At 43.2% G+C, this 25,447-nt stretch overlaps 2 protein-coding genes across 12 annotated transcripts in view; one reads left to right on the forward strand and one right to left on the reverse strand.

Annotated features, from left to right (window-relative positions):
• C35H6orf201 (chromosome 35 C6orf201 homolog) overlaps positions 1–17,571 on the forward strand; it is a 30,951-nt gene extending 13,380 nt beyond the window's left edge. The window contains exons 3-8 of one of the 7 annotated variants that reach the window (XR_005384237.1): positions 3,535–3,757; positions 7,754–7,869; positions 14,869–14,930; positions 15,330–15,491; positions 15,996–16,071; positions 17,387–17,571. Coding sequence is in view for 1 of the 7 variants with exons in the window: in XM_038584068.1 (XP_038439996.1) it covers positions 3,535–3,757; positions 7,754–7,852 (322 nt within the window). In the remaining 6 variants the exon portion in view is untranslated. The remainder of the gene's footprint in view (positions 1–3,534; positions 3,758–7,753; positions 7,870–14,868; positions 14,931–15,329; positions 15,492–15,995; positions 16,072–17,386) is intronic. The other 6 variants (XR_005384239.1, XR_005384240.1, XR_005384236.1 and 3 more) reach the window with 6 other exon arrangements.
• ECI2 (enoyl-CoA delta isomerase 2) lies at positions 3,787–24,266 on the reverse strand. Of its 5 annotated transcripts, none has more exons than XM_038584064.1 (11): positions 24,170–24,266; positions 22,754–22,894; positions 20,874–21,027; positions 18,045–18,143; positions 17,626–17,811; positions 15,749–15,818; positions 10,669–10,771; positions 9,859–9,979; positions 5,795–5,884; positions 4,858–5,001; positions 4,005–4,160 (listed from the first exon to the last, which is right to left on the reverse strand). In XM_038584064.1, the coding sequence occupies exons 3-11, from the start codon at positions 21,015–21,017 to the stop codon at positions 4,005–4,007; spliced, it is 1,113 nt and encodes a 370-aa protein (XP_038439992.1). In that variant the 5' UTR covers positions 21,018–21,027; positions 22,754–22,894; positions 24,170–24,266. The 5 variants fall into 5 exon arrangements, with proteins under 5 accessions (XP_038439991.1, XP_038439992.1, XP_038439993.1 ...); XM_038584065.1 differs by having other exon boundaries at positions 22,754–22,806; positions 24,170–24,260; XM_038584066.1 differs by having other exon boundaries at positions 20,874–21,017; positions 24,170–24,260.
• Positions 24,267–25,447: the final 1,181 nt, after the last annotated feature.

Below are 25,447 nucleotides of genomic sequence, written 5' to 3' on the forward strand. Positions count from 1 at the left end.
CTCCCACCTCACTACCCTTTCTCTGCCGAGAACTCCCCTTGTGATTACATTGGTCGGCTTGATGGAGTCTGTCCCGTAAGTCTTTTAGGCTCTATTCACTTTTCTTCATTTTTCCTTCTTTTTGCTCTTCAAACTTGATCATTTCAAATGACCTCTTTTTAAGTTTGCTGATTTTTCTTCCACTTGTTTGAAGCTGCTATTGAATGCTCTAGCAAATTTCTCCATTTAGTTATTGTCATTTTCAGCTCCAAAATTTGTTTGGTTTAAGAAAAATAAAAATTGCATCTCTTTGTTGACACTCTTATTTTCTTCACATACTGTTTCCCTGATGTTCTTTAGCTCTTTGTTCATGTTTATCTTTAGCTCTTTTGAGGTATTTGACATTTGTTTTAAAGTTCTTGTCTAGTAGATCTGATGCCTTTTTAAAAAAATTGTTTTTGAACATTTTCCTCCTTTGAATGGGCCATGTTTTTGTTCCCTTGCATACCTTATGACCCTTTGTTGAAAATTGGACATTTTTGCAAAAACAAGCCCCTTTTAAGATAATGAGTGGGCCTGTGACTCTTCAGATCAGCCTGGGCCCTCTCATGTCTTTCTGGTCATGCTTTCTGTCTAGGTCTGTGTGTTTGTTTGTTTGTTTTTCTTTTTTAATTTTCCCTCGGCTGCTCTTAAATGTCTTAATTTCCTGAAGAGTCTCTGGCTTCTTCTCAGTGCCTTAAGTGTTCTATTGGATTCCTGTGTTTGTTTGTTTGTTTTTTGAAATGTTTTATATTTATTTATTTGAGAGTGTGAGAAAGACAGTGCATAAGGGGGGATTGGGTCAGAGGGAGCAGCAGACTTCCTTCTGAGTGGGAAGCCTGATGTGGGGTTTGATCCTGGGATTCTGGTATCATAACCTGAGCTAAGTCAGCCTCTTAACAGGCTGAGCCTCCCAGGTGCCCCTGGATTCCTGTTTGATGATCTCCTTCCCTGCATCCATAGGTCTGCAGTCAGCTTATACTTTTCATGTGTTTCATTGTGTGCCACTGCCTCTCATGGTTTCTTGTCTCACATCCAAATTATGTCAACATTTCCCTTCTGAGCTGTGAGTCAGGCGGGACAGCAAACAGTTCCTCAGGCAGCCCAGACAGGCCAGAAGGCTGCAAGCAAGTTCCACTCTGCTCCTTCTATCCCATGGGAGGGAGCCAGGAATTAGGCAAATTTCTTCCAACCACACCATGTAGGGTAGTGAGTGGTACAAGGACAAGTAAGAACATCACATGATTTCCTCTAATTTTCAATGTGATTTTTCTTTGTTGGACATTCACTTGTTTGCCATAGCTCTTTAGTTTCTGTAGTTGTTTATTTGATGTTTCTGTGGAGAAATGAGGCCCTAGGACTTCCTAGTTCACCATCTTGTGGATTTCATGGTATATTCATCTTTGCCCAGTGTTTTCTTGTTTTTCACATTAATTTTTGTAGATTTATCTTCCAAGTTTATTGACTCCTTCCTTTGTTGCCGAGTCTGCTATTGAGACCCTGCAGAGAATTATTTTTAATTTCAGATTTTCTGTTCTACATTTTGTATTTGGTACTTCTTTTGTAGTTTGTGTTTCTGTGAAGAACCATATCATTTTAATCATTTCAAGTGTGCTTTACCTTGTGGAACACTCATAAAAATACACTTTTAAAGTCCTCATATGACAATCCCATCCAGATCATCTCAGGATTGGCATGTTTTTTTTTTTTTTCTTGGCATGTGTTTTTATTTCACCCCAGTGTTCACATTTTCGTGGGTTTTGCATGTCAAGTCATTTCAGATTGTACCACGGACAATGTGAACATTGGGTTGCATGGATCCAGGGTCCTGCTGACATTATCTGGAGAATATTGTTTTTGTGTGCCCTGTTACAGTTGTCTGGAGAATGTTGCTGTTTCTGTTTTTATCAAGTAATCAACCTGCTAAAGGTTCAAACTACATACACCATCTGGAGCTTGTTTGGGTGGTGGTTAAAATATCAGTTCAGGGCAGCCCGGGTGGCTCAGCAGTTTGGTGCCGCCTTCGGCCCAGGGCGTGATCCTGGAGATCTGGGATCGAGTCCCACGTCGGGCTCCCTGCATGGAGCCTGCTTCTCCCTCTGCCTGTGTCTCTGCCTCTGTGTGTGTGTGTGTCTCATGAATAAATAAAATCTTAAAAAAAAAAATACCAGTTCAGTTTTCGAAGATTTTACTCTGTTGGTTTGTCGGTCTTATGAACCTGAGACCCGCGTGTGTTCATTCAGGGTTAGGGAACATCTCTCTCTCTCTCTCTGCTCTGGGGTTGTCCTTATTCTCTATCCCCCTTTTCCTGGTCAGAAAGATGTTTTTATCTCAAGTTTTATTTGGCCCTCTGCACTGTGGCCACCACAGCCCTGCTTAATGGGGGTCTCCCTTTGAGGTGGAAGTCACACCTTCAGGAGAGCCCAGCAACTGTTTCTGCATTTCCCACAATCTGAGACACTCCTCCCTGTGCAGTTGCTTCTCTGTTTTGATGCCCTACCACAATCGATCTGCTTTCAATTTCGGCATTTGCAAGCAGTGCCCAGAGCTTTTAGCTGAAATGAATGGGAGGGTAGGCAATGGCTGGCTCAGGGTAACATACAGGAACTGGAACTCTCTGCCAAAACTTGCTGGGAGTTGGACTCTGCCAGCTACTTAAATCCCTGTGCCCCTACATCCCTACTTGTACAAAGGTAGTAGCGACAGTACCTACCTCATTTTCAATTTCTGGCATTGCTTTTTGAGGATAAAATGGGATGATGGCCATTGAATGCTAGTAACAAACAGTAAGTGCTCAGTAAACATTCATGGCTACTACTATTCATATATTTTCTGTAAGACTAAAAATTTGGATTACAGTTACTAGGAGTGAAAAAATGAAGACCTAAAAAGTAATAGGTTCAGTGGGTTGGCTACCTGGACGCTGATGCTTGAAGGAAAAGATTGAAAAGGAAAGAGCGTATCTAGAAGAGCAAAATATTCCATGCCAGTTTGGTAGCCACTGGAATTACACCCTTGTCTTTGTCAATTAACATATATGGCACTAATCAAAACAGAAAATTGTGAAGACAGTTAAGGCAGCTTGCAGGCATGCCTTTTAGAACATACCACATTAAACAAGAATGACTATGTAGGTGTAGGGGCGCCGGGGTGGCTCAGTCAATTAAGTGTCTGCCTTCAGCTCAGGTCATGATCTCAGGGTCCTGGGATCGAGTCTTGAGTCAGGCTCCTTGTTCAGTGGGGAGCCTGCTTCTTCCTCTCCCTCTGCCCCTGCCTCCTGCTTGTGCTCTCTCTCAAATAAATAAATAAAGTCTATTTTTTTAAAAAAGGAATGAAGACTATGTGATAAATAAGTATATAATAACTGATCCAGAACACTGCTTTTATTTCCAGGGAAATAACCCAATTTTCCCTTCAAGCCCTTTTATTAAATTATGGGGGGAAACAAAGATTCTTTTATCTTTTTTTTGTGTTTGTTTTCTAATACTACTACTGCTCCATTTGATCCTTTGCTAGATGGTTGAAAAAATACATGCAACCCACCGAAGACCTTCAGTCAGTAATCCAGAGGCTGTCCGTGTTTGGGCCAATTAAGTCAGTCACCCTCTGTGGACGGCAAAGTGCCATCGTGGTGTTTGAAGACATGATTTCAGCCTGTAATGCTGTGAACGCTTTTCAAAGCAGGGCCCCTGGCACAATGTTTCAGTGTTCCTGGCAACAGCGATTCATGTCGAAAGATGTAAGACTCCCAATGACTGAAATCCTATGTAAATTCTTAAAGCTTGTTGTACATAATTTTTTTAATTTTTATTTATTTAATTAATTAATTTATTTATGTTGTACATAATTTGTGCTAGTGGTATATGATAATCATAAGTGGTATTTTAGCACTGAAGAAAGGCACGGTTTATTTAGTTCAAGTATTAGAAATCAGAAATGATAGCATATCCCATTCTTTGAAATGCTTAACTCTTCTAGAATAGGCTTCACAGTTTGGCCTTCCGGGATAAGAAGCTCATGACTGCATTTATGCATTCGTCTGACAGCCACCTTTCCTGGAGGACGCTGTTTTCTTCTGCGTTAACAGCATGTAGCTTTTCTTTCTCAAGATTTCTGATGCTCTGTTTGGAAATATGCAAGGTCTGAAAACACAAAACCAACAGTGAGGTCAAGAGGCATTCTAACGGGAGTGGGATTATTCGATAGTTCTGATTTTTGTTTCTCCATTGATCATGTAATTCTGTTGTGCCTTCAGATGTACGTGTAACGTTGGGCAGTGCTTCTCAAACTTTAATGTGCATACAGACCTTCTCGGTAGATGCGGGATAGGGCCTGGGGTCACACATTTCTAAAAAGCCCCAGATAGATGCTAAAGCTTCTGGTTCCGGGACCACATTTTGAGCAGAAATAATACCAGAGCAGTTAGTCGCGAGTTTATCACATGTAAAAATGAAAGTGATACACGCTAAGAATCTCCTAAAAGTCAACCTATCCAGCTTCTCATCTGGATTCAAGAATGAAAGTGTTCGGCACAGGCACATACGGCTTATCATTCTCCTCAAAGTTACCTCCAGAAAGGACCGCCCCTCTGCCTTCATACATATCAGAAAAATGAACTGCTTATTTGAGAACTTGAATGAAAATCAGTACTTCTAACATTGTAACAGTTATTTTTTTTTTCTGTAACAGTTATTTTTAATCTCAAATTAAGATGTGCTTAAAGCCTACCAAGGTATATCTTGTTTTTTAAAATGCTTATTTTCTTAAGGCAAAGAAATTATTTCCATTTCTACTAGGAAAAAACAAAACCAAAACCAAAAACCAAAAACCAACACTAACATTTCGGGGGAGTTTTGAATATGCTTTCAGCCTGGTCCAAACTTCTTTCTGAAAAGTGCTATCGGGAAAAACTTCAGTAACAAGTCCTTGAGCACAGGCTTCTCTAGCTGTTAACTTCTTTCCAAACAAGAGCATCTCTGCTGCCTGCAAAGAAAAGCAAGATTAAGACACTAACTTAATGATACACAAGTCAGTTAACCTCAGAACTAGGGGCTTTTAGGAAACAGAGGGAAGTTTCCTCATGGTCTTTTTTTTTTTTTTTTTTTTAAAGATTTTATTTATTTGATAAAGAAAGAGAACACAAGCAGGGTGAGAAGCAGAGGGAGAGGGAGAAGCAGGCTCCCTGCTGAGCACAGAGCCAGGCATGGGGCTTGATCCCAGGACCCTGGGATGATGACCCAAGCCAAAGGCAGATGCCCAAACACTGAGCCACCCAGGCGCCCCAGCCCTGGTCCTTTAATGATTAATGCCACACAGTAGTGGAGGATGAGGCACCAGGCACCCAGCTGCAAGAGCAGATCTTTGTTTGAGGAGTTGTGGAGAGTTTCTAATTTTCCCTCATATTAGATATTTCCCATAGCCTAACTCTTCTATACTTGACATTTTTAGAGTTGAGCAAATAACTCACTCTTCTTCTGTCTATATTGTCAAGGAAAAGAGAATACAGAATTGCTTTTGGCACAGAGGTTACTTATTTTTTAAAAAAGATTTATTTATTTACTTGAGAGAGAGAGTACAAGTGGGGAGGGGAGAGCGAGAGAAAATCCTCAAGCAAACTCCCACTGAGCATGTTGCGCGACATGGGACTAGATCCCAGGACCCTGAGACCATGACCTGAGTCGAAATCAAGAATCCCCAGATGCTTAACAGACTGAGCCACCCAGGCGCCCCCAGAAGTTACTTATTACAACTTATTCTTAAGGTTTCCAAAAGCTACCTTGGCTTGGCCCATTATCTTGGGAAAAGTATAGGAGGAACATCCTTCTGGACTTTGGCCCAGGTGAGTAAAAGGAGTGTGAAATGTTGCCTATTTGGAGAAAAAGAAAAGAAAAGAAAATTACTTTCTGTATGTGATTTTTAAAAATAATTATTTGTATATATCCTCACAATGCTTAAGTGAGGAACTTTTTTTTTTTTTTTTTAAAGTAGGAGTGTTGTGGTACGATATATACACACCATTCACTCTTAGATACGCAGCTTGGTGGATTTTAACAAATGTACACTTACTTAACCAGCACCTCATCAAGATGTAGAGTATCTAGATCACCCCAAAGGGCTCCTCGTGCCCTCTGCAGTCCACCCATTCCTGTCACCCCCAAACCACCACTGATCTGTTTTCTGTCCCTCTTTTTGCCTTCTCTAGAATGTAGTATAAACAGAATCATACATTCGGTAGCCTTTGGTCTTTGGCATAAGACTTTCTGAGAATCACCATGCTGTTGTATTAGTAGCTTGTTCCTTGTCATTTCTGAGTAGAATTCATCACACGGACATCACAATTCGTCTATCCACTCACCAGTTGAAGCCACTGGTGTTATTTCCAGTAGGTTGGCTAGGATGACTAAGACCGCTAATGAAAATCTGTATACAGGTCTCTGCATGATTGTGCTTTCAATTCTCTTGGGTAAATACTGAGGGGTGGAATTGCTGGGTCGTGTGGCAAAATGTGGTTTAAAACTTTAGAAGAAGCAGCCCAAACAATTTGCAACGTGTGCATCGTTGACCACTCCTCCCAGCAGTGGATGAGTCCCGGTTGTTCCACATCCTCACGGAACCTTGTTACTGTCAGTTGTTTAACTTGAACCATCCCAGGAGGTGTTAGTAGTATCCTGTGGTTTTAATTTACATTTCTGTAACGACTAATGACATTGAGCATCCTTTCATGTGCTTTTTATCTTTTTTTATTTAACTTCTTTGGTGAAGTAACCATTATAATACTTTGTCCACTATTTTAAAGTTAGATTGGTTGTCTTTTTATTATCGAGTTGTGGTTCTTTACATATTCTGGTTGCAAGTAATTTTCTTGATAGGGCCTTTCTCCTATGTTGTAAAGGGCCATTTATACTTAATTTTCTGTGGGCTATATATTCCTCCCCATTGCCCATTTTTACACTAAGTTGTTGATCTATTGCTTTATAATTGTATTTTAAAAAATATATTAGAGAGATTAGCCTTTATTATACCAATTGGAAAATTGTTTCCTCATTCTGTCATCTGTCTTGATTTTACCTCAGAGAGGTTATTAAATTGGCTTTAAACAGTAGAATCTATTTCAATATTGGTTATTTAGACTATAGAGCCATCTTTAGTTTTTGGGTTTGTTTTTAAGTAGACTCAGTGCCTAGAACGGAGCCCACTGCTAGGCTTGATCTCATAACCCTGAGATCAAGACTTGAGCTGAGATCAAGAGCTGGATGCTGAACCAACCGAGCTACTCAGGTGTCCTTTGTTTTTGTTTTGCTTTTTAAAAAAGATTTATTCACTTATTTGAGAGAGAGGGAGGGAAGGGAATGGGGAGGGGCAGAGGGAGAAACTCTAAGCAGACTCCTTGCTGAGTATGGAGCCTTGGGATCATGATCCCTAGATCATGACCTAAACTGGAAGCCAAGTTAGAAGCTCAACTGACTGTGCCACCCAGGAGTGTCCCCCCGAATTTTTTTAACAAATATTTTTGTGTATTTCTTGACGAATGACAAGTCTTTATGAAAGGAAATTAATTGGTAATTGATAATATGTACACAGAACATTCAGACTTCACTTCCCATAATCAGATGTGGTGCTATTTCTTAATGAATATTGTTAGAAGACATAAATATATAATGTATGTAGTATATAAACGAAAACAAAAATGTAAAATAAAAAGTTACTAATGTCACCTATCATTTCCTCCTCAAAGAAAGTTTATTCAAGAAGATATACTGAGAAGTCAGGACATACTGAGAAGTCACAGCCTAAGGCGTGTAAGTGGGAAATTGAAAGGAAACACCAGCCATAGCTAAGGGCCGCAGACAGGTATGTGAAAAACTGATAGTAAACCACATTTAACTTATTTATAATCATCCTTATAAGTAAGCATTTAGCTTTTATTTTCAGAAACAGTAGATGTAATTAAGTGTTAGGCTGTGGCATCAGACTGCTTGGTGACTCTGGGAGCTTTTTAACTTCTTTCTGCCATAGCAAACTCTATAAGATGGAGACAAAAGTAGCTATCTTACGGGGCTGCTGGTATATTAAGCGAATATGCATAATGTGCATCAACAGAGCGCCCTGTATGTGGTGAGTTCTCAAGTATTTATAATTTTTAAGATGTCCACCCTTTTATTACCTCGTAGGGAAAATGCACAATTTGCCGACAAGGAAACTAATAGGCATTGTTAACTACCGCCCATAATAAAGAAGGATTCAATTATATGAGTGTTAATCCACATTCAATATGGTATCTGTTTATGAAGTCAATGATAAATCCTATAAAATGCATTCTTCTTCACAGGTTCTTTCTTCTGTGTCTTTTTCTGATTTTAAATTGAACCTTGGTTTAATTCAGTTGGGTGAACTCTTATAAGTGGTCACTGTTTGTCAAATATTTTACTCTGGGCCAAATCTTTCAGCATTTAAATGATCTATGTGTGTTCTCTTTCAATTTCAATTCCAATTTGTATCATAGGACAGAAGTCCTAGGAACCTTGAAAAAGAAGACACATGTGACAGTCATTTTTAATTCTGAGGGAGAATCAGGACAATATTCAAATAGGATGATATGTTTGCTCTCTAAGTACTGGAGAATGAGACCCCCACGTTTAAGTCTGGAACTCCCAACCCCACCCCCACCCCTGGTCAAGACTGGTTGATCAATCAGTCCTCTCACATGAGCAGAAACTTCCATCTATGAAGGTTAGGCAGCCTGGCCCCTAGAATCTTAGTTGATGTTTTCATGGGACAATTATTAAAAACAATTAGGTCTAACAACATGCCCAATCCAATCAAACTGAATCCAGCAAAAGAACAAAACAAAAACAAAAACAAACAAAAAAACGAACCCAAGAGATAAGAATCTTAAAATATGGTTATGTCTATCAGTGGGGAAAACATCTCCAAATGAAACCAGGAATCTCTTCAGTGGCAAAAACCGAATGTTTCCCACAAGGTTGTAGAGCAGGAAATTTTACCACTGCATAAGCAAAAAGTACTCTAAGAATCTGATAACCCTACAAGTGGTTCTTAGTTCCATAGTAAAAAATCTAGAGTAAAATTTCTGAGACAAATGGTCATCACATCTTTGATCATAACGACAGAACTGCAGAGAGCCTAGGGTTCCAGGAGTCAAGGGACTGATTATCTCTGAGTGGTAAGATAAGAAGGGATTTTCAACTTTACCCTTTTCTGTATGCTTTTCCAGATTTTTCAACATTTTATTTTCTACTATGACATACATTAATACTATCAGAAGAACAGAAACTAGAATCAATGCAATTCAGTGGTGAACCCAAGGCTAAACTGTTCAGGGAAGTAACTTGAACTTCAGTTTACTTATTTGCATAGAAGGGAGTGAGGGCTTGGAAGTCCCTTCTTATTAAAAAAATTCAAATACTCTAAAATTTTAAAGTCCACAATTTGTTTACTTGGAATAAAGTATCACATTATCCACTTGCAGAACATGAAAAAATGCTATTTCCCCACCATAACAAGCTTTCCAGATCTCCCATTTCAGATTAATTGGAAAACCAAAAGTTGAGTGACTGTTACATAATTTGATTAGAATATAGAACCAAAATAGTTGGGACAATGTTCACAACCATATTGGTGTTTAGGAAAACCCAAGTTAATAATGAAGGACAAATAAGACACGTTGAATTAAATTAGAGTAATTCTTTGGGAAAAATCAAAATTTAGTCTATTCTACTATAAATTATATAATCTGTTTACTACTAGCAACAACAAAAGAGAATTCAGAGGACCTCATTTTTACTTCGTGACTCAGTAAGTTTCTGGGGGCTGACTTACCCTGTCGGAAGCATACACAAGATCGAATAGCCCGAGAATGGTGACGGAGATTCCTATGGCTGGACCATTTATCACTGCAACCAGAGGCTTAGGAAAATCTATAAAACAGCCTACAAAATCCCTACAGAAATGGAAATACAAAACCGCATTTAAATGTCCCAAAGCATATGACTGAAGCACAAGCAAGACAGCATGGGTCTGAAATAAACTCTGGCCAGGCTGGACACCCATCTGAATGGCATTTGATGGAAGCTTACACAGTGGGTCCTATAAGCTTGACCGTGGCTCAGTCGCGCATTCTGGGCAGCCTGGTCAGGGCTGTCAGTCGCAGACTTCAAGATTAGGATGGCTGGCTGAGTATATGCTACAATATTATAGCTCAGTGGGAATTCGAAACCTTGTAGGGCAAAATGAATTAGGAAGAGAGAGGCCTTCGTGGCCTCTATGCTGAGACTATTTCACCTGTCCCGTTACCAGCAGTCATGGAAATCATGCATTCCTCTGGCCAAATGAGAATTTGCTAAATCGCTCTGCTTGCTTCATTATGAGAGAACTTTTTTTATAACTGTAGTTTACTTTAGTGCTTTGCAATCGAATCTCCTGTGGAGCAGCAGGCTGAACGGGTAACAGAAGTTAAAGTGATAGAATCAATGCCCACATATTGACAGGGGCAGTCTGGAGAAATATGCTTGTCCAAAGACACATTAATTACACTAACACACAGAAGCATTTATCTTACTTCTTCTGGACTAAATCACACTTTGATGAGTAAGAATGAGCTCTCTGGCATCAGACAAATGTCACTCTTACCTCAGTAAGATGGCACCATTTTTAGCTTCCTTCTCCATTTCACCAGGGGGAATATTCATGAAATTCATCAGATCATTCCCACTAGAGTAATAGTCACCATTTCCTGTAAATAGAATCAACAGATTCACAATTCATTCGTTCTGTAATGACTGAGTATGTACTGTGTGCCAGGCTCTACGGCACGCACTGGGAGTACACTGGTGAGCCAGCTAGGGCTCCTGTCCTAACTTATAGACTAGTAAGTAGGCTGGACATTGATTTAAAAGCATACACGCAAATGTGGAGAATGCAACTCTGATACAAAGAAGTATTTGATGATGGCACGAGGGTATGTAACAGGGGATTTGTTCTCATCAGGCAGTTTAGGGAGGGATGTTCCTAAGGAGGGAACAACTGAACTGAGAGCTGAAGGACGGGCAATGTTAGCTAGAAGAAGAGGGTTAGAAAGAGTTCATGCAGAGGGAACAGCATGTGCAAAGGTCCTGTGAAGGTGGGGACTCTGGCCAGTGTGCCACAGCAGAAAAAGCCAGAGGGGAAGCCAGTGGAGGATGAGGACAAGCAGGACGGACTGTGTGGGGTTTTGCTGACCCATGAAGTTTTGACTTTTATTCTAAGAGCCACTGAAGGTGTTTTGTGTTAAAGCATAATTTACATATAAGAACACCAGTTTTAAACGCTTGGTTCAGTGATTTTTGATGGCTGCAAATACCTGTGTGATCACCATCTGAAACAAGATGTAGACCATTTCTACCATCCCAGAAAATTCCCTGCAGCTCCTTTCCAGCTATCCCACCCCCACCCTGCCCTAGTGCAACTACCTTCTGACTTCAGTCACCACAGAATACTTTTGTCTATTTTAGAAATTCTATAAACCGAATCCTCTAATATGTGCTGTTGTGTCTGTGTGCTCTTTGCTGAACCAGGTCTTAAAGATTCACCTATATTCTCATATCAGTTCTTCATTCTTTTATATTGCTGAGTAGTATTCCACTGTATGACGAGTCAACACTTTCTTTATGGACATCTGAATTGTTTTTAGCTACTGTGAATTGGGTTACAAAGCATTCTGTGGATACACGCTTAATTTATCTGAAGTAATTGCTCAGGAGCGGATTGATACACCACTATGTTTCACTCCATAAAACGCTGCCAACAGTTTTCAGAAGTGATCTCCTATTAGATACGTGTAGAGGTTCCAGTTGCTCCACATCATTACCAATATTTTGTATTATCTTTTAGATTTTAGTCACTCTACTGGGTGAAATATCTCGTGCATTTAATTTGTTTTTTGACGGCCAATGATAGTGAGCATCTTTTCATGTGTTAATTGGCAATCTGTGTGTCTCCTTTTATGAAGTGTCTAAGTCCTTTAGCTTTTACATCTGATTGTTGTTCTTATTGCTTTCTAAGGAGTTCTTTATATATTGTGTATATTAATCCTTAATCAGATTTACGTATAGCAAATATTCCCCCTGCCCTAGCCTGTAGTACTTGTATATTCATTTTCTTACTATTGTCTTTGATAAGCAGATGTTTTAAATTCTGATGAAGTCTAAGTTGTAAAGTTACTTTTACGGTTAGTTAGTGCTTTTTGTGTCCTGTCCAAGAAATCTCTGCCCACCTCAAGGTCACAGAGGTCACATTGTTTTCTTCTAGAAGCTTTATATTTCTGGGTTTTATGCTTACATAACTTTTAAACTAATTTTTAATTAATTTTTGTAGAGGGTGTAAGATGGGGATGAAGTTCATTTTCCCCCATTGGATATTTAGTTGCTCTGGCAACACTTATCAAAAGATTTTTCTTTTTTCCACTGAATTGTCTTGGTGCCCCTAAAGAAGTTTTAAATGGGGGAGGAATATGTTAGGGCTTATTTCAGTTCATACAAGAGTCCATGGTAGCTTGGACTACTGCAGAGGAGATGGAAAAAAGGGCTAACTTCAGAGATACTCATGAAGTGAAATGGGATTAGACTGGACATGGGAAGTGAGAGAGGGACAAGGTCAATAATGAATGTTAGGATTCTGGTCTACAAGAACAGGGTAGATGTGGCACCCAGTGTGATCTGGAACACTGAAAAAGCTCCAGAGAGAAAGATGTGGGAGGTGACACCTGTGAAAAAGTGTCACATGGGTACACAGGTTGGGAGCCCTGGGGACTCCAGATACCAAGATACCAAGGGGGGAAGCACCGGCATGTAGACTTTTGTTGGGAGAGTGGACACGGATGCAGGGTCCAGGGAGGGCAAGAAGCGAAAAGAAAACCATGCTAAGGACTGAGCCTTCAGGCTTTTGATGGCCACACAGAGGATGAACCTACAAAGGAATCAGAGACAACAGATCAAGGGGCAGGCTGTGCCAAAGAAACCTCGGGAAGACCGAGTTTAAGAAGGAGGGAAAGTCAGATGAAGCCTGAAAAATGTCCCTGGATTTAATGATACAAAGGTCAGAGTGGGGAATCTAATCAAAAGGTAGAGACCACACTGAAATGTGCTCAAGGGCAAATTTCAAAGGAAAAATTCAGAAGACATATTTTGTAGTCAGACTTTAGACAGTTCCTTTTGGGGAGCTGAGAAACAGCTATATTTGCTATCCACAGTATTTTTACATATAAATTTTTCTTTAATTTTTTTCCCTACATTTCTATCAGGAGCAAATACTATCATAAATACTATTTTTAATAATTTTATGAATACTTTGACACTTTGATGCTGGTCCTTAACGTACATATAAAAAGTTAACAGCTGGGCTTTCTCATGAACTCAACACAAGTTGAGTGATGGACAAGAGACAGAGAAGAAAAGCGCCTGGAAGCATTCAGGAAAAAAGCTAGAGAGAAAACCACAACCACAAAGAAGTGATGCCATTAGAAGCTGTAAAATGGAGCATTAGAAGCTAAAAATGCAACCACGGAACTGGAGTACAGGATCAAGGCTAGTGAGCAAAATAACAGAAGACAAGAGTTAAGAATTCAGAGAAACTAGAAGATAATAGTCCCAGCAGACCAGACAATTCTTTTCTATAACTAGGATTTCTTTCAAAAAGAACAGACCAATTGAAACAAAAAAATTCAGAGATATTATCAAAGAAAACTTAAAACAAGCCCTTGATAATCAGTTTTAGCAGGATACACGTCCTATGAAAAAGTGATAAAGAATGGGAAAGTTGGGGATCTCTGGGTGGCTCAGCGGTTTGGCGCCTGCCTTTGGCCCAGGGCGCGATCCTGGAGTCCTGGGATCGAGTCCCGTGTCGTGCTCCCTGCATGGAGCCTGCTTCTCCCTCTGTCTGTGTCTCTGCCTCTCTCTCTCCCTCTATGTCTATCATGAATAAACAAATAAATCTAAAAGAAAAAGAATGGGAACGTATCCCCTGGTCTTCTGGGGGTGGCAGGGATCTTATAAAAGAGCTAAAAACAAAAGTAATAATAGCCCCAAACTTCTCTGGGGCAACATTCTATGCTAGAAGACAAAGGAACACTACTTAACAGACCTATACACTTGCAAGTGAGGTCTGTGGGGTGTTGAGAAATGCATGCTACCTTCCTCATCCCTTCCCTATAGGGGCAACCAACAGACACTATCCAAGGGGAATAATACAAGATAGACATATTGATGGGTACCATACAAAGCTATAAAAGCAATGAGCAGAAGCAGAAGAAAAACCTTTCAAACCATGAGAAATAAAACACATACAAAGATAAAAACAGACCATGAAATAAAAAATAACAGTGAAAAGAAGCATTAGAGGTAGTAAGCATGTAAGATCCCAGAACTAAAATGTAACAGATCTGTCATACACATAAATCTAAATAGGTAAATGGTCCTTTACTAAATCAATCAATCAATCAATCAATCAGATCGGATCAAAGGGGGGAAATCTAACAATGTGTTCTATGAGACATAGACTATAAAAAGTAATTCAAAAAGACAAAAAGCCAAAAGGATGGTAAAGGTTTGCCAGTCAAGTTCAAAGAGTACTGAAGCAGGTGTTATGGCATTAATACTTGACAAGGTTGACTTCAAGCCAAAAAGCATTACACGAGATAAGAGATAACCATTTTATAATGATGGATAACCATTCACAAGTCTTTTAGTGTCAAAAAAAATAAAAACTTGCTTTAAAGCAAAAAAAAAATTTTTTGACATGAAGGAGAAACTGAAAGAAACACAATAGCAATAATTGCCTTTAATTTACTTTTTTCAGTCTAAGAGAGATTGATTAGAAGAAAAAAACAGAAGTGAGGGAACCTAACATAAATTAGAAAGGTAAGTCTAATCAATATATTTTTAATTCTATACTTTAAAAGAATGAATTTATTTTGGAGTAGTTCCTGGATGATATTTAAAATTGGCCATTTTCCAGTTCTTTATCTTGACGGTAGAGAGTTCAATTTAGAGCAAACTACAGGAAACTTAATAGATTTTTAAAAAATAAATCTAATGAGGCGCCTGAGTGGCTCAGTCAGTTAGGCATCTGTCCGACTCTTGAATGTCCAGCTCAGGTAATGATCTCAGGATTTTGAGATCAAGCCCCACATTGAACCCTGCACTGGGTATGGAGCCTGCTTAAGATTCTCTCTCTCTTTCCTCCCCAACCCCCATCCCCAACCCAAAATAAATAAATAGTAAATCTAATAGAACTGATCATTTCTGATTATAATTCAGTGAAGCCAGGAATCAATAACAGAAATGGAAAACCAAAAACCAACCAACCAACCAACAAACAAAAACTTTCTGGAAATTTAAGGAACTATCATTATTACGTAAAGCTTGGATGAAAGAGGAAATGGAAACCAAAAGTGAAGAATATATAAAAAGTTAACTATGGTAAAAGCACTATTTATCAAAACTTAACCTTTCAGTGTTCTCACCTATAAAATAAGAGTAATTATAGAGCCTAACTTCCCTGAATTTGTTGTAAGAAAGCTTGGAAAAAATTAAAAACTAAAAAGAAAAGTTTAAAAAGAATAGAGTATCTCAGTACTGGAAAAGACCTTGGGGCTATTTACTCCATTTCTTATCTGGTAGGAAATCCCCCTAAATAGAAATTTAATTATTTTTAAAAATCCAAGAGAATGTCTTACCCGTTAAAACAATTATGGTCGAGTCATCCTTGCTTGCAGCTTCAAGAGCAAGCATGATTTCCCGATACATCTATGTGAATGGGGGAGACGAGAAAAAGAAAGGGACTCTGAAAATGACAATCATCACATGGGATTCACTCACTCAGTCAGCCTGGCCTCTGCCAAGTGCCAACTGTTGTACTGGTTGTATTTACATAAACTAAACGGTGGCCCAATACACTCAAAAGGCTTTTCATTCCTTTTACAGTTACTTGCTGTGTATTATGTACCATCTGCTCTCGTGGACACTGGGGGATATATTCACCTCTCCCCAAGGTGAACAAGTAAGACACAGTCCTTGAGCTTTTGGAATTAATAGAGAGGGGGAGCTCTAACATGCAGATAGATTGGAGGAAGCACTGATGCGTCTAGCACGGGTAGGATGGGAGGAGGCCAGAAAAAGATTTCCAAGAAGCAATTTTTCAGCTGGGACCTCAAAAAAAGAGCATGTGTCCCAGGCAGTCCAGAAAGTGTTAAAGGCTGGGATTTCAAGACACTGTAATGGTAGCCAAAGACAATGGGCTCAATATTTTAAATCAGCAGCATCTCTGAAAATCTTGGATGTGTCACTGTTATAGCTTTTAATGCACTGGTGCCGTATCTACCTCAGATAAGACATCAGTGTGGAGGGAATGATGAAGAGGCTTGATATTTATGGATATGCAGACACTGAAAAAAAAATTGGACTTGACATAATATACAAGTAAAGATGAAATCGTATTCACTGAGGGAGGGAACGACAAAATAACTCCATTATTATTATGGTTATGATGACGCAGCATGACAGGGTAATTGGCAAGAGTGGGGATTAGGAGATGGATATATGATATATGAGGGTTTCAATTTAGGTTTCCTGGCTTATTAGTTATGTGAATTGGAGCACGTTACTACTTAGCCTAAATATTTTATTGTTAAATAGTATTAAAAGTAGGCTCCTTGTGGGAATTAAAGAAACCTCTGTGTGGAAAGTGCTGACATATACTCAGCACTCTGTAAAGAGTAGTGGCTATTACTATCACTATCATTATCATCATCATCATCATCAACACCATGATTACACAGAAATGAGGCAAGGGCAAGGAAAATGAAGTTTTGAGAATCGAATGTTCTATAAGTCAATGGCACATAGCCAACTTCAGGAAATTCTTATTTAACACTATTTTAAGTGAGCATGCTCTTTCTGGTACAATGTAGATGATAAACCCAACGAGAAAGGTTATAGCCCTCTCAAATTTTACTTGTAGATGAGCACCAAGTGTCCAATTAATTCCCTATAATTTTTCAAATGGAAAGGGTGGAAGTGGTTATTTTTATTATCATTCTAGTTCAATGAAAGATTCAAAGACCAAAGGTGCTCTCGTGAAGCAGCTCATTTGAAGCAGAGCTGCGTTATGTTATATTTAAGATGAAGGTCTTCTTTCCTTTCTCCCTCTCCTTGTACAAAACAAAGGTGCATGCAACTTGAGCAGTGCTCACTCTCCAGTCTAAGTGACATGAGCAAAGCCCGGAGACGGTCTATATCAACCTCTACACATATTCTCTTATATAGATATATGTTTCATTTATATTAATTTAATTTATTTATGCTTCTGTCACTAGGAAAGTTTTGGACACATAGAACCTACCCGAAGTCAACAAATTCTAAATAACAAATGCCCAACTCTGTTATATGAAGTAGCCACTGTTACGAATCTTCCTGCACAAATCAAACAAGAGATCAGAAAAAAAAAAAAGCAATGAGTTTTTGAGTAAAATACACCGAAGGAACTAGTTTTTGAGTAAAATAGACCGAAGGAACCAAGAAAAGCAGGACAAACTCCCAGGGCAGGTCACGTTACCTGAATGGTCAATGCATTCTTTTTGGCGGGCCGGTTCATCATGATCTTTGTGATGCTGTCTTCAGAGGTCACCACCAGGGTTTCATATCCAGGTTGTTTCCTGTCTGCTTCAGGCTTCACTTGGCTAGAGGAGTCAGACGAACTCAGATCAGACACCAAATCCACATAGTTCTGTCTGGCAGTTTCCTGAAGAGAAGAGGACAAGGAGCTCCAGCCCATGGTCAACAAATAAGCATTTTGAGCAACTTACGATGCTCAGAAACAGCACCTTGCGATGAAGAAAGAACAGATCTGATTCAACAGAATCTGTCCAGGCCTCACAGGTTCCATCTTCAATGGTTTAATAGTGAGAAGCACCTAGCCTCCTTCAGGAGTAGAGCAAGTAAAATAAAAAGCAAAGTAGCAAGTAAATTTTTTACCTTGGGCAGATTGCCAAGAGCATTCCATGCATCCCACTTGGCCTTATTGATCAAGTCAAACACACCTGGTCTGGGTGTATTACAAGGCCCCTCAGTGGTCTGTGAAAACGAGAGGGTGACTATCAGTCAAACATCCATGCAAATTAGAGTGTCAAATATTTAAGATCCATAAAATACACATCTGGTGTGAATGCGCCTTCGCCTCCCAAACACTTTCAGAAAATACTTGAATTCAACTTAACTTTCCCTTTCCCCTCTCTTTGATGCTGCTGCTAAAAATCCACAACAGAAAAAAGACTGGAGAGACCAAATGCGCCATCAGCTACCAGTCCCTAAAGTAAGTTAAAATGCCTGCATCCGAAAACAATGCAAGACAAGGGTTTGGGCAAAGTATTTTATAAAAAGTTCTAATAGTTCATTAGTGTTATATTGATGATCCCATTTTTCACACACAATCAAAATATCCAAGCAAACTATCTTCAAAAGTAACCAGCCAACAAACATGTGGAAACCTACGGTATGTTCTGTAAGCCCATTCACTCAGAGGTACAGAAAAATACCACTGTTTCAGCGGTGGGCTTTCTGCTAAGTGAACAGAGGCGTACTGGGGTAGGGTAGTAGGAATGGGCAGGGGCCAGAGCCACTGGCCCTCTGCAAACGTAACTGAAGGCTATGCAAGTAGGACATAAAAACAATGAAATTTTACTTGAGAGTAGGTGGAATGAGGGTTTTGAGATGAATATCCCATCTAACTGCTTTCCACTTAACTAGGCACATTTATTTATTTTTTAAGAATTTTATTTTTATTTATTCATGAATGAAAGACACAGAGAGAGAGAGAGAGAGGGGCAGAGACACAGGCAGAGGGAGAAGCAGGCTCCATGCAGGGAGCCCGACGTGGGACTCGATCCCAGGTCTTCAGGGTCAGGCCCTGGGCCGAAAGCAGACGCTAAACTGCTGAGCCACCCGGGCTGCCCCAAACAGGCACATTTAAAAACTCTGAATTCCCTAATTAGCTAAAGGGGGAAAGAAGAAAGAGGCTTTGAGAAACAAGAGCAGTAGAGGTGGCTTAGACTTTCCAAAGACAAAGAGACAAGAGTCACCCCGCAAGAGGCAGGCCCTGGAGAAGTGGAGGCAACGTGGTGCCCCTGGCCTTGTCCTTCCCACACCCACCATGGAGTCGGGTCGGCAATACTCCTCCCAGAATGGATGTGTGTCAACACCCTGGGAGTACTCCTGCCAGGGAAGCTCACTGGAGTCTTGCCTGAGTCCAAGGGTCTCATCTGGAGCTCTATCGCATGCGCAGGGCCTGCTAAACAGTCAGAACCCGCCCCCCCCCCCCCCCCCCCGTCCCTCCCTCCTCCCCCCAGCTCTAACTCACGCTGTTAGAATCTCAGGGCAGACAGACCGTATCAGGCATGATATTTTGACGGCTCAGGGACTACCTCCTAGAAGTCAGGGCCAAAGGCCAGGCCTCTTTCTAAGCAAAGTCAAAATCTTCACGACACACACCCAGAGAACAGGAAGGGAGGCTCGTGCCCATCACATGCAGGTGCCCAGACCAGCCGACTTCCCAATGCGGTCTTTACAGATGTTACAACTTAAAAACTTCAGTTATAAATTTTTGTTATAGGGCCGCCAGGGTAGCCCAGTGGTTGAGCGTCTGCCTCCCACTCCGGGGGTGATCCCAAGGTCCTGGGATCGAGCCCTGCATCAGGTTCCCCATGGGGAGCCTGCTTCTCCCTCTGCTTGTGTCATTGCCTCTCTCATGAGTAAGTAAATAAAATATATTAAAAAAAATTTTTGTTACAAACATTTTCAAACGTACATCAAAGTAGAATATTATAATGAATTCCCAATACTCAGCCCAACTCAGTAACTATCACTTTTGGGCCTTTGTCCATCCTTCTCTTTCCTTTTTTGCTCATTTTAGTGAATCCCAAACACCATACTACTTTACCCCTACGTATGTAGTGTGCATAAGAACGTCAACGTTTTCTTATATGATCATGGTGCCATTAATAATAACTCCCAGGTGATGAAGTTTTGGAATACAGGTGAGGTCTGGAGCTGACGACCAAGAAAGAATTCTTGAGACATCTTTGGTGCAAGATGGTGATTTTTATTAAAGCGTGGGGACAGGACCCGTGGGCAGGAAGAGCGGCTGCCCCGGGCCTGTGATGGGGGGCTGACTATGTACCTGAGAGTTGGGAGGGGTGTGAGGATAGCGTCCCCTCTAAGGAATTTTGAAAGCAAGGTTTCCAGGACCCTGAGGGGGCTGCTACTGTTGGGAAAGGTCGCTTATTACCGTCTAATAAAACCTGAGTCATGAGACCCTTCAGATGTGTATCCGTGGGCCATGTGCTTAGGGGATGATCGCCAGCATGTATCTTGGGGGGTAGAGATAAAGGAACTTTCTACAGGAATTTCTATAATATGTTAAAGGAGACTTACAGGATCCTGGGGGTCAGACTAAGATTGCCTTCTGTCCTTAGCGAAGTATGAACCTCGAGGCAGTTGAGTCCGTAGAGGAAGGTCCCTCTGCCTGTTTCAAGGACTTGTCAATGTGCTTTGTCCTCTGTTCCCTCATCGGTCTACACATTTGGTGGTTACCTCTTTTAAGTCTCTTGGACTCCGGAGTGATCCTGATAGGTTACTTCCTGCCTTAACAATACTGCAAAGCCCAATATACGAAAACTGTCACGTATACACTGTTCAGGGGAAAGGCAGCAGCACAAACCCTGCATTTCAGTAAAACACGCAGCAGATCTATTTGAGGGGCCATCTGCCCAAAACGTCTCTCAATCACATCAGACCTCAGATGTTTACCTGCTTATACAGTGCATAGAGTTTTAGCTTCACTTCATTTCCTGGGTCCTTCTTCAACAGTTTCACCTGATTCATCGCACTCTCAAAATCCTTCTGACTCGCTCCCATTGCTGTTTTGCTCATGTGCAGTGAAAGTGCTTGCATCTGCAGGGAACTGCAAATAAGACTGATTTCTAATTGTTCCCAATCCTTGCATACCCAAATGTTCTATTTCTCCTGAAACATGTTCCCTTCCCTATACCCGCCCCTTTACAAGCTGGCGGCCAACGGTTAGTGGTGCAGAAGCCACGGGCAGGCAGTCCCAACATGGGACACTTAGGCATGAGGAGTAGTTTGAGCTAAAAGTGAGCAAAGCCCGGAAGATTCAGGAAAAGCTCTGCCTCCCCACCAACTGCCCAAGTTTAGGTTGGAAAGAGGAGCTTGTACCTGGAAGAGGGCCATGAACAGAGATTCCTCTTATTTAATAAACTTTTTTTGCATAATGGGAGAACCTTTGTTTTCCCATGACCTCCTCTCCCCTTTCTGCTAATGGTCTCCCGCCTCTGCTTTGTATCCTCAGGGCCCTACTCTTCTCCTTAGCTCTGAACAGAGGCTTTAAAATAGAAGTCTGTCGGCCTCAGGTTGCCGGTCTTTGGAATTTCACGTCTATATGGATTCCCCATAGTATGAAACTAAATTTGATTTTCTCCTGTTAATCTGTCGCATGCCAATTTGATTGTTAATCCAGCTGGAAGGACTGTGAGGGGGGAATAAGCTTCTTCCTCCCCAACAGTGGATTCCAAAATGATCCCTAGAAGATGAAATCAATACAGAGGCTAACTGTAGTAATCTCAAAATAAAGGAAGCTATAAACCAGCATAGTATTTGTAGCAATTCAAATTACTGACCAAAGAAGCCAGAACCTGAATGGCCCTGTAAATTTTGACACAGGTAAGAAGAATTAAATGAAAGGCATGCAAGATGGAAGTGAGCAGGACGCTGGGCCTGAAGAGGTTAAGTGCACAGAAACTGGCCCTTTGTGTTCTAAGGACTAGAAACCCTGTCTGCTCTCACTGATGAACAAAGTATAAACCATTATCAGGTCAATTCTGTCCAGTAAAATGTGTGTCCCAACATACAGATGGAAGCGATGTAGGAGAGAAGTTGGAATTCAGAGCCAAAGGCCAAGAAAGAGTTCTTGAGACATCCTGGGTGCAATAATGTGGTTTTATTAGAAGGGACAGGACCCATGGGCAGAAAGAGCTGCCCTGGGGTCACGAGGAGTGGCCCATTATACAGTTTCAAGTTAGGAGGGGGTGAGGGAGAGCGCAGGTCTCTAAGGAAATTTTGGAAGCAAGGTCTCCAGGACCTTGAGGGGATCAGCTGTTGCTGGGAAAAGGTCACTTATTCCTAATAAACCCTGATGCAGGAGACCCTTCAGGTGGATATGGGCGGGTCCCATGCTTGGGCGGGGGTCACCAACCTGCATCTTGGGGGTGGAGCTAGAGGATGTTTCCAAAGGGCTTTTCTATGTCAGAGGAGACTCCCAGGTCCTGGGGTCAGGGTCGGGCTCGGGCTCGGATCCCTGCGGCCCTCAGCAAAGCCTGAGCCCGGAGGCGGCGGGGCTCCTACAGGAAGGGCATCCGCCTGTTGCCAGGACGTGTCAGTGGGCTGTGAGCAGTGAGGAAATTTAATTTTTCTTTTGCCTTCTCTCCCACATCGGAAGGAGGGGAGGATGGGTTAAGATACGAGAAATGTTCAGAAAGCAGATGAGCAGTTTTTGGCATTCCAGACAAAGAGCCCCTTCTCGGTAGGTGGGGGAACGACCTAGGGGGGGAGTCTAACTGCTGTGGATGCTAGTGTGTGATGCTGCCCTGAACCCCCCGTAACTACATACTCACCCTGGGAAGTTTAACCAGCCAGCTAGGAGCAGAGCAGAAACAGCAAGTGCAACCTGGTAGTTTTTTAGTTGGCAGAGGAGAAAATTTCAGTGCATGGTATCGAGGCCACAAACAAAAAAACAGATGCTCCCCACAATGACCCTGAGATATAAAGTTAGAGTTAATGGGATCAATGAGGTTTAAAATGATACAGTCCTCCGGAACGCTCACACCTAATGGATCGCTTCCTCTGCAATAATATAACTTTTTCACAGAGTATAATGAACCCTAGGATCAAACTCTGAAATACTAGCAACTCGATAAAATCGTCAATAATTTCTATATCAAATAACTGAATCAGGTTCTTCTCCAAAACGGGAGAACTCTGCATCCCACATGATGCACGTTAAGTTCCCAAGACAAAACGAAAGGAGAACAAAATGTCCATAAGAGAGCCCAAGTGCGCAAGTTCTCACGACATACAGCTTCTTTCAGAGGGAGTTAAAAAAAATGACAAAACACAACCATCTAATTCATAAAATCGAGAAAGTCATTCGTAAGCCCACCGCGTCCCAACGACCGCGCGCCCGGGTTTTCTGGCTCTGAGCAGAGCTGCTTTCCGAGGCTCATTCACACCCTGGGACGTGTGGACTCACAGGGGCCCGACTCACAGGGGCCCGACTCACAGGGGAGCGTCCTCTGAGCGGCACCCCGGGGGCGGCACCCCGACCACGCGGCCTCTGCCCTGGGTGGGAGAGCCGGGGGGGCTGAGCTCCTTTGGCCACTTGCGTCTGGGCCCACGAGCCCCCAGGGCCTCGCACCCGCCGCGGGGGGACCCCACGAGCACCCGAAGCCTCGCACCCGCCGCCCTGGGGCTCTCGCACCCGCTGCGGGGGGACCGCACCAGCCCCCGGGCCCTTGCACCAGCCACAGAGGGATCCCATGGGTCCCCGGGGCCCTCGCACCCGCTGCGGGGGGACCCCCACCAGCCCCCGGGGCCTCGCACCCGTCGTGGGGGGACCCCACGAGCCCCCGGGGCCTTACACCCGCCGCGGAGGGATCCCCACGAGCCCCCGGGCCCTCGCACCCGCCGCGGGGGGACCTCACGAGCCCCCGGGGCCTCGCACCCGCCGCGGGGGAACCCCACGAGCCCCCGAGACCTCGCACGTGCCGCGGGTGGACCCCCACGAGCCCCCGGGCCCTTGCACCCGCCGCGGGGGGACCCCACGAGCCCCCGGGCCCTTGCACCCGCCGCGGGGGGACCCCATGGGTTCCCGGGCCCTCGCACCCGCCGCCGGGGGCCGCCTCCGCCCCGAGGAACCGGACGCCCGCCGTCGCCCTGCCCGGGGCCCTGGCGCTGCCCCGACGAGGTAAGGGAGGGGCCCCCGCCCCGGCCCCCCGGCCCCCCGGCTCCCCCCGCCCGGCCCCGGCGCTCACCTCGGGCCTGCTCCCAGCCGCCAGCACCGGACTGCGCCCGCCAAGGCCATGACTGACGCGCTGCGGCCGGGACAGCGGGGGCGGGGCGGGGCGGGGCGGGGCGGGGCGGGGCAGCGCCCGGGGTGACGCGCGACCCGGCGGAGGCGGAGGCGGAGGAGGAGCGAAGGCCCGAGGCGCCCCCCGCTGCGTCGGGGGCTGTGCCCTAAGGGGGCACCGAGGGCGGAGGGCTTCCGGGCGGGGAAGCGCACCTGGGAGCGCACCTGGGAGCGCACCTGGGAGCAGAGCCGGGCGGCTCAGCGTCTCGAAATCCCGTCCCGCCGTCCGTAACCCTCGGCCTCCTTGGAGCTCTGCCCACGCACCTGACAAAGTGCTTTCTTCGGAAAGAATAGTTGAGCCTTGGAAGGGCCTCGGGCCATCCCCTCCCCCTTCCAGGGGAACCGCAAAGATCGCTGCTTTAAACTGGGGCAAAACGAAAACCACAGGCCCCAAATACAGACCCCTCTGGCCAGGCCCTGGGGCAGCAAAGGAAGACCCGGCCCCCACCCCACCTGCGGCTTCCTGGCCACCCCCTCCCCCCTGGGACCTTTAAGGGTCAACAGGGGATCCGCTGGTCCCTACTAGACTGACCCTCCTGGTTCTTTTTAGGAGGGTGACCTTGCCAAACACAATGCATTCTTTGCTAAAGATTTTCTTTTCTCTGCTCCCTTTCAGCCTTTAAAAACGTTTCCTTTCCTGCAGCTCAGCAGCACTCCTTTCTAGGTACTAGAGGGCGGCGTGCTGCCGGGCTCATGAGTCATGTAGTAAAGTCAGTTAGGTGTCTAAATGTGTGTGATTTACTGTGCTCAAGGTGGAGCATCTGAGTAGGCCTGGGGCCAGCCGGATTTTGAGGCTGACACTGGATTCCCTATACACAGTGACCCAGGCTGCTCGCCATTCTTTTTGTAAGCCTGTGGGAAGCACGGTGTTGCCTCATTGTGCCGCTGTGGAAATGCAGATCAAGAAAGATTAATGAGGTGTCTTGCCCAAAGATCTGAGACTTGGAGGTCAGAATCCTGTTTCAACTCAACAGCTCACAGTTGAAATCCCCAGTAATTGTATGATTTCATGCTAATGGCTCATTAGTATTTATGCCTCTGGGTAGTAGATCTGGGTAATGGTGCAGGTAGGGGCAAGACCCAAGGCCAGCTACAGCATTTTGGAATTATTCTAAAACTTCGGATGGAAAAAATAAAATAAAAAATATAAAATAAAACTTCAGATGGTACAAGGTGGTGGTTG

This window comes from Canis lupus, chromosome 35, assembly GCF_011100685.1.
Source record: "Canis lupus familiaris isolate Mischka breed German Shepherd chromosome 35, alternate assembly UU_Cfam_GSD_1.0, whole genome shotgun sequence".
NCBI lineage: Eukaryota > Metazoa > Chordata > Mammalia > Carnivora > Canidae > Canis > Canis lupus.

Bases quoted from the DNA above. Each gene is read 5' to 3' on its own strand.
- ECI2 (XM_038584063.1), bottom strand. From the start codon at position 24,219: ATGGCCTTGGCGGGCGCAGTCCGGTGCTGGCGGCTGGGAGCAGGCCCG. The intron at 18,144-20,873 runs GTAAACATCTGA...TCGTTTTCACAG, and splicing joins TCTATGCACTGTATAAGCAG to ACCACTGAGGGGCCTTGTAA. The intron at 5,002-5,794 runs GTAGCTTTTGGA...TTTTCTTTGCAG, and splicing joins AGATAATGGGCCAAGCCAAG to GCAGCAGAGATGCTCTTGTT.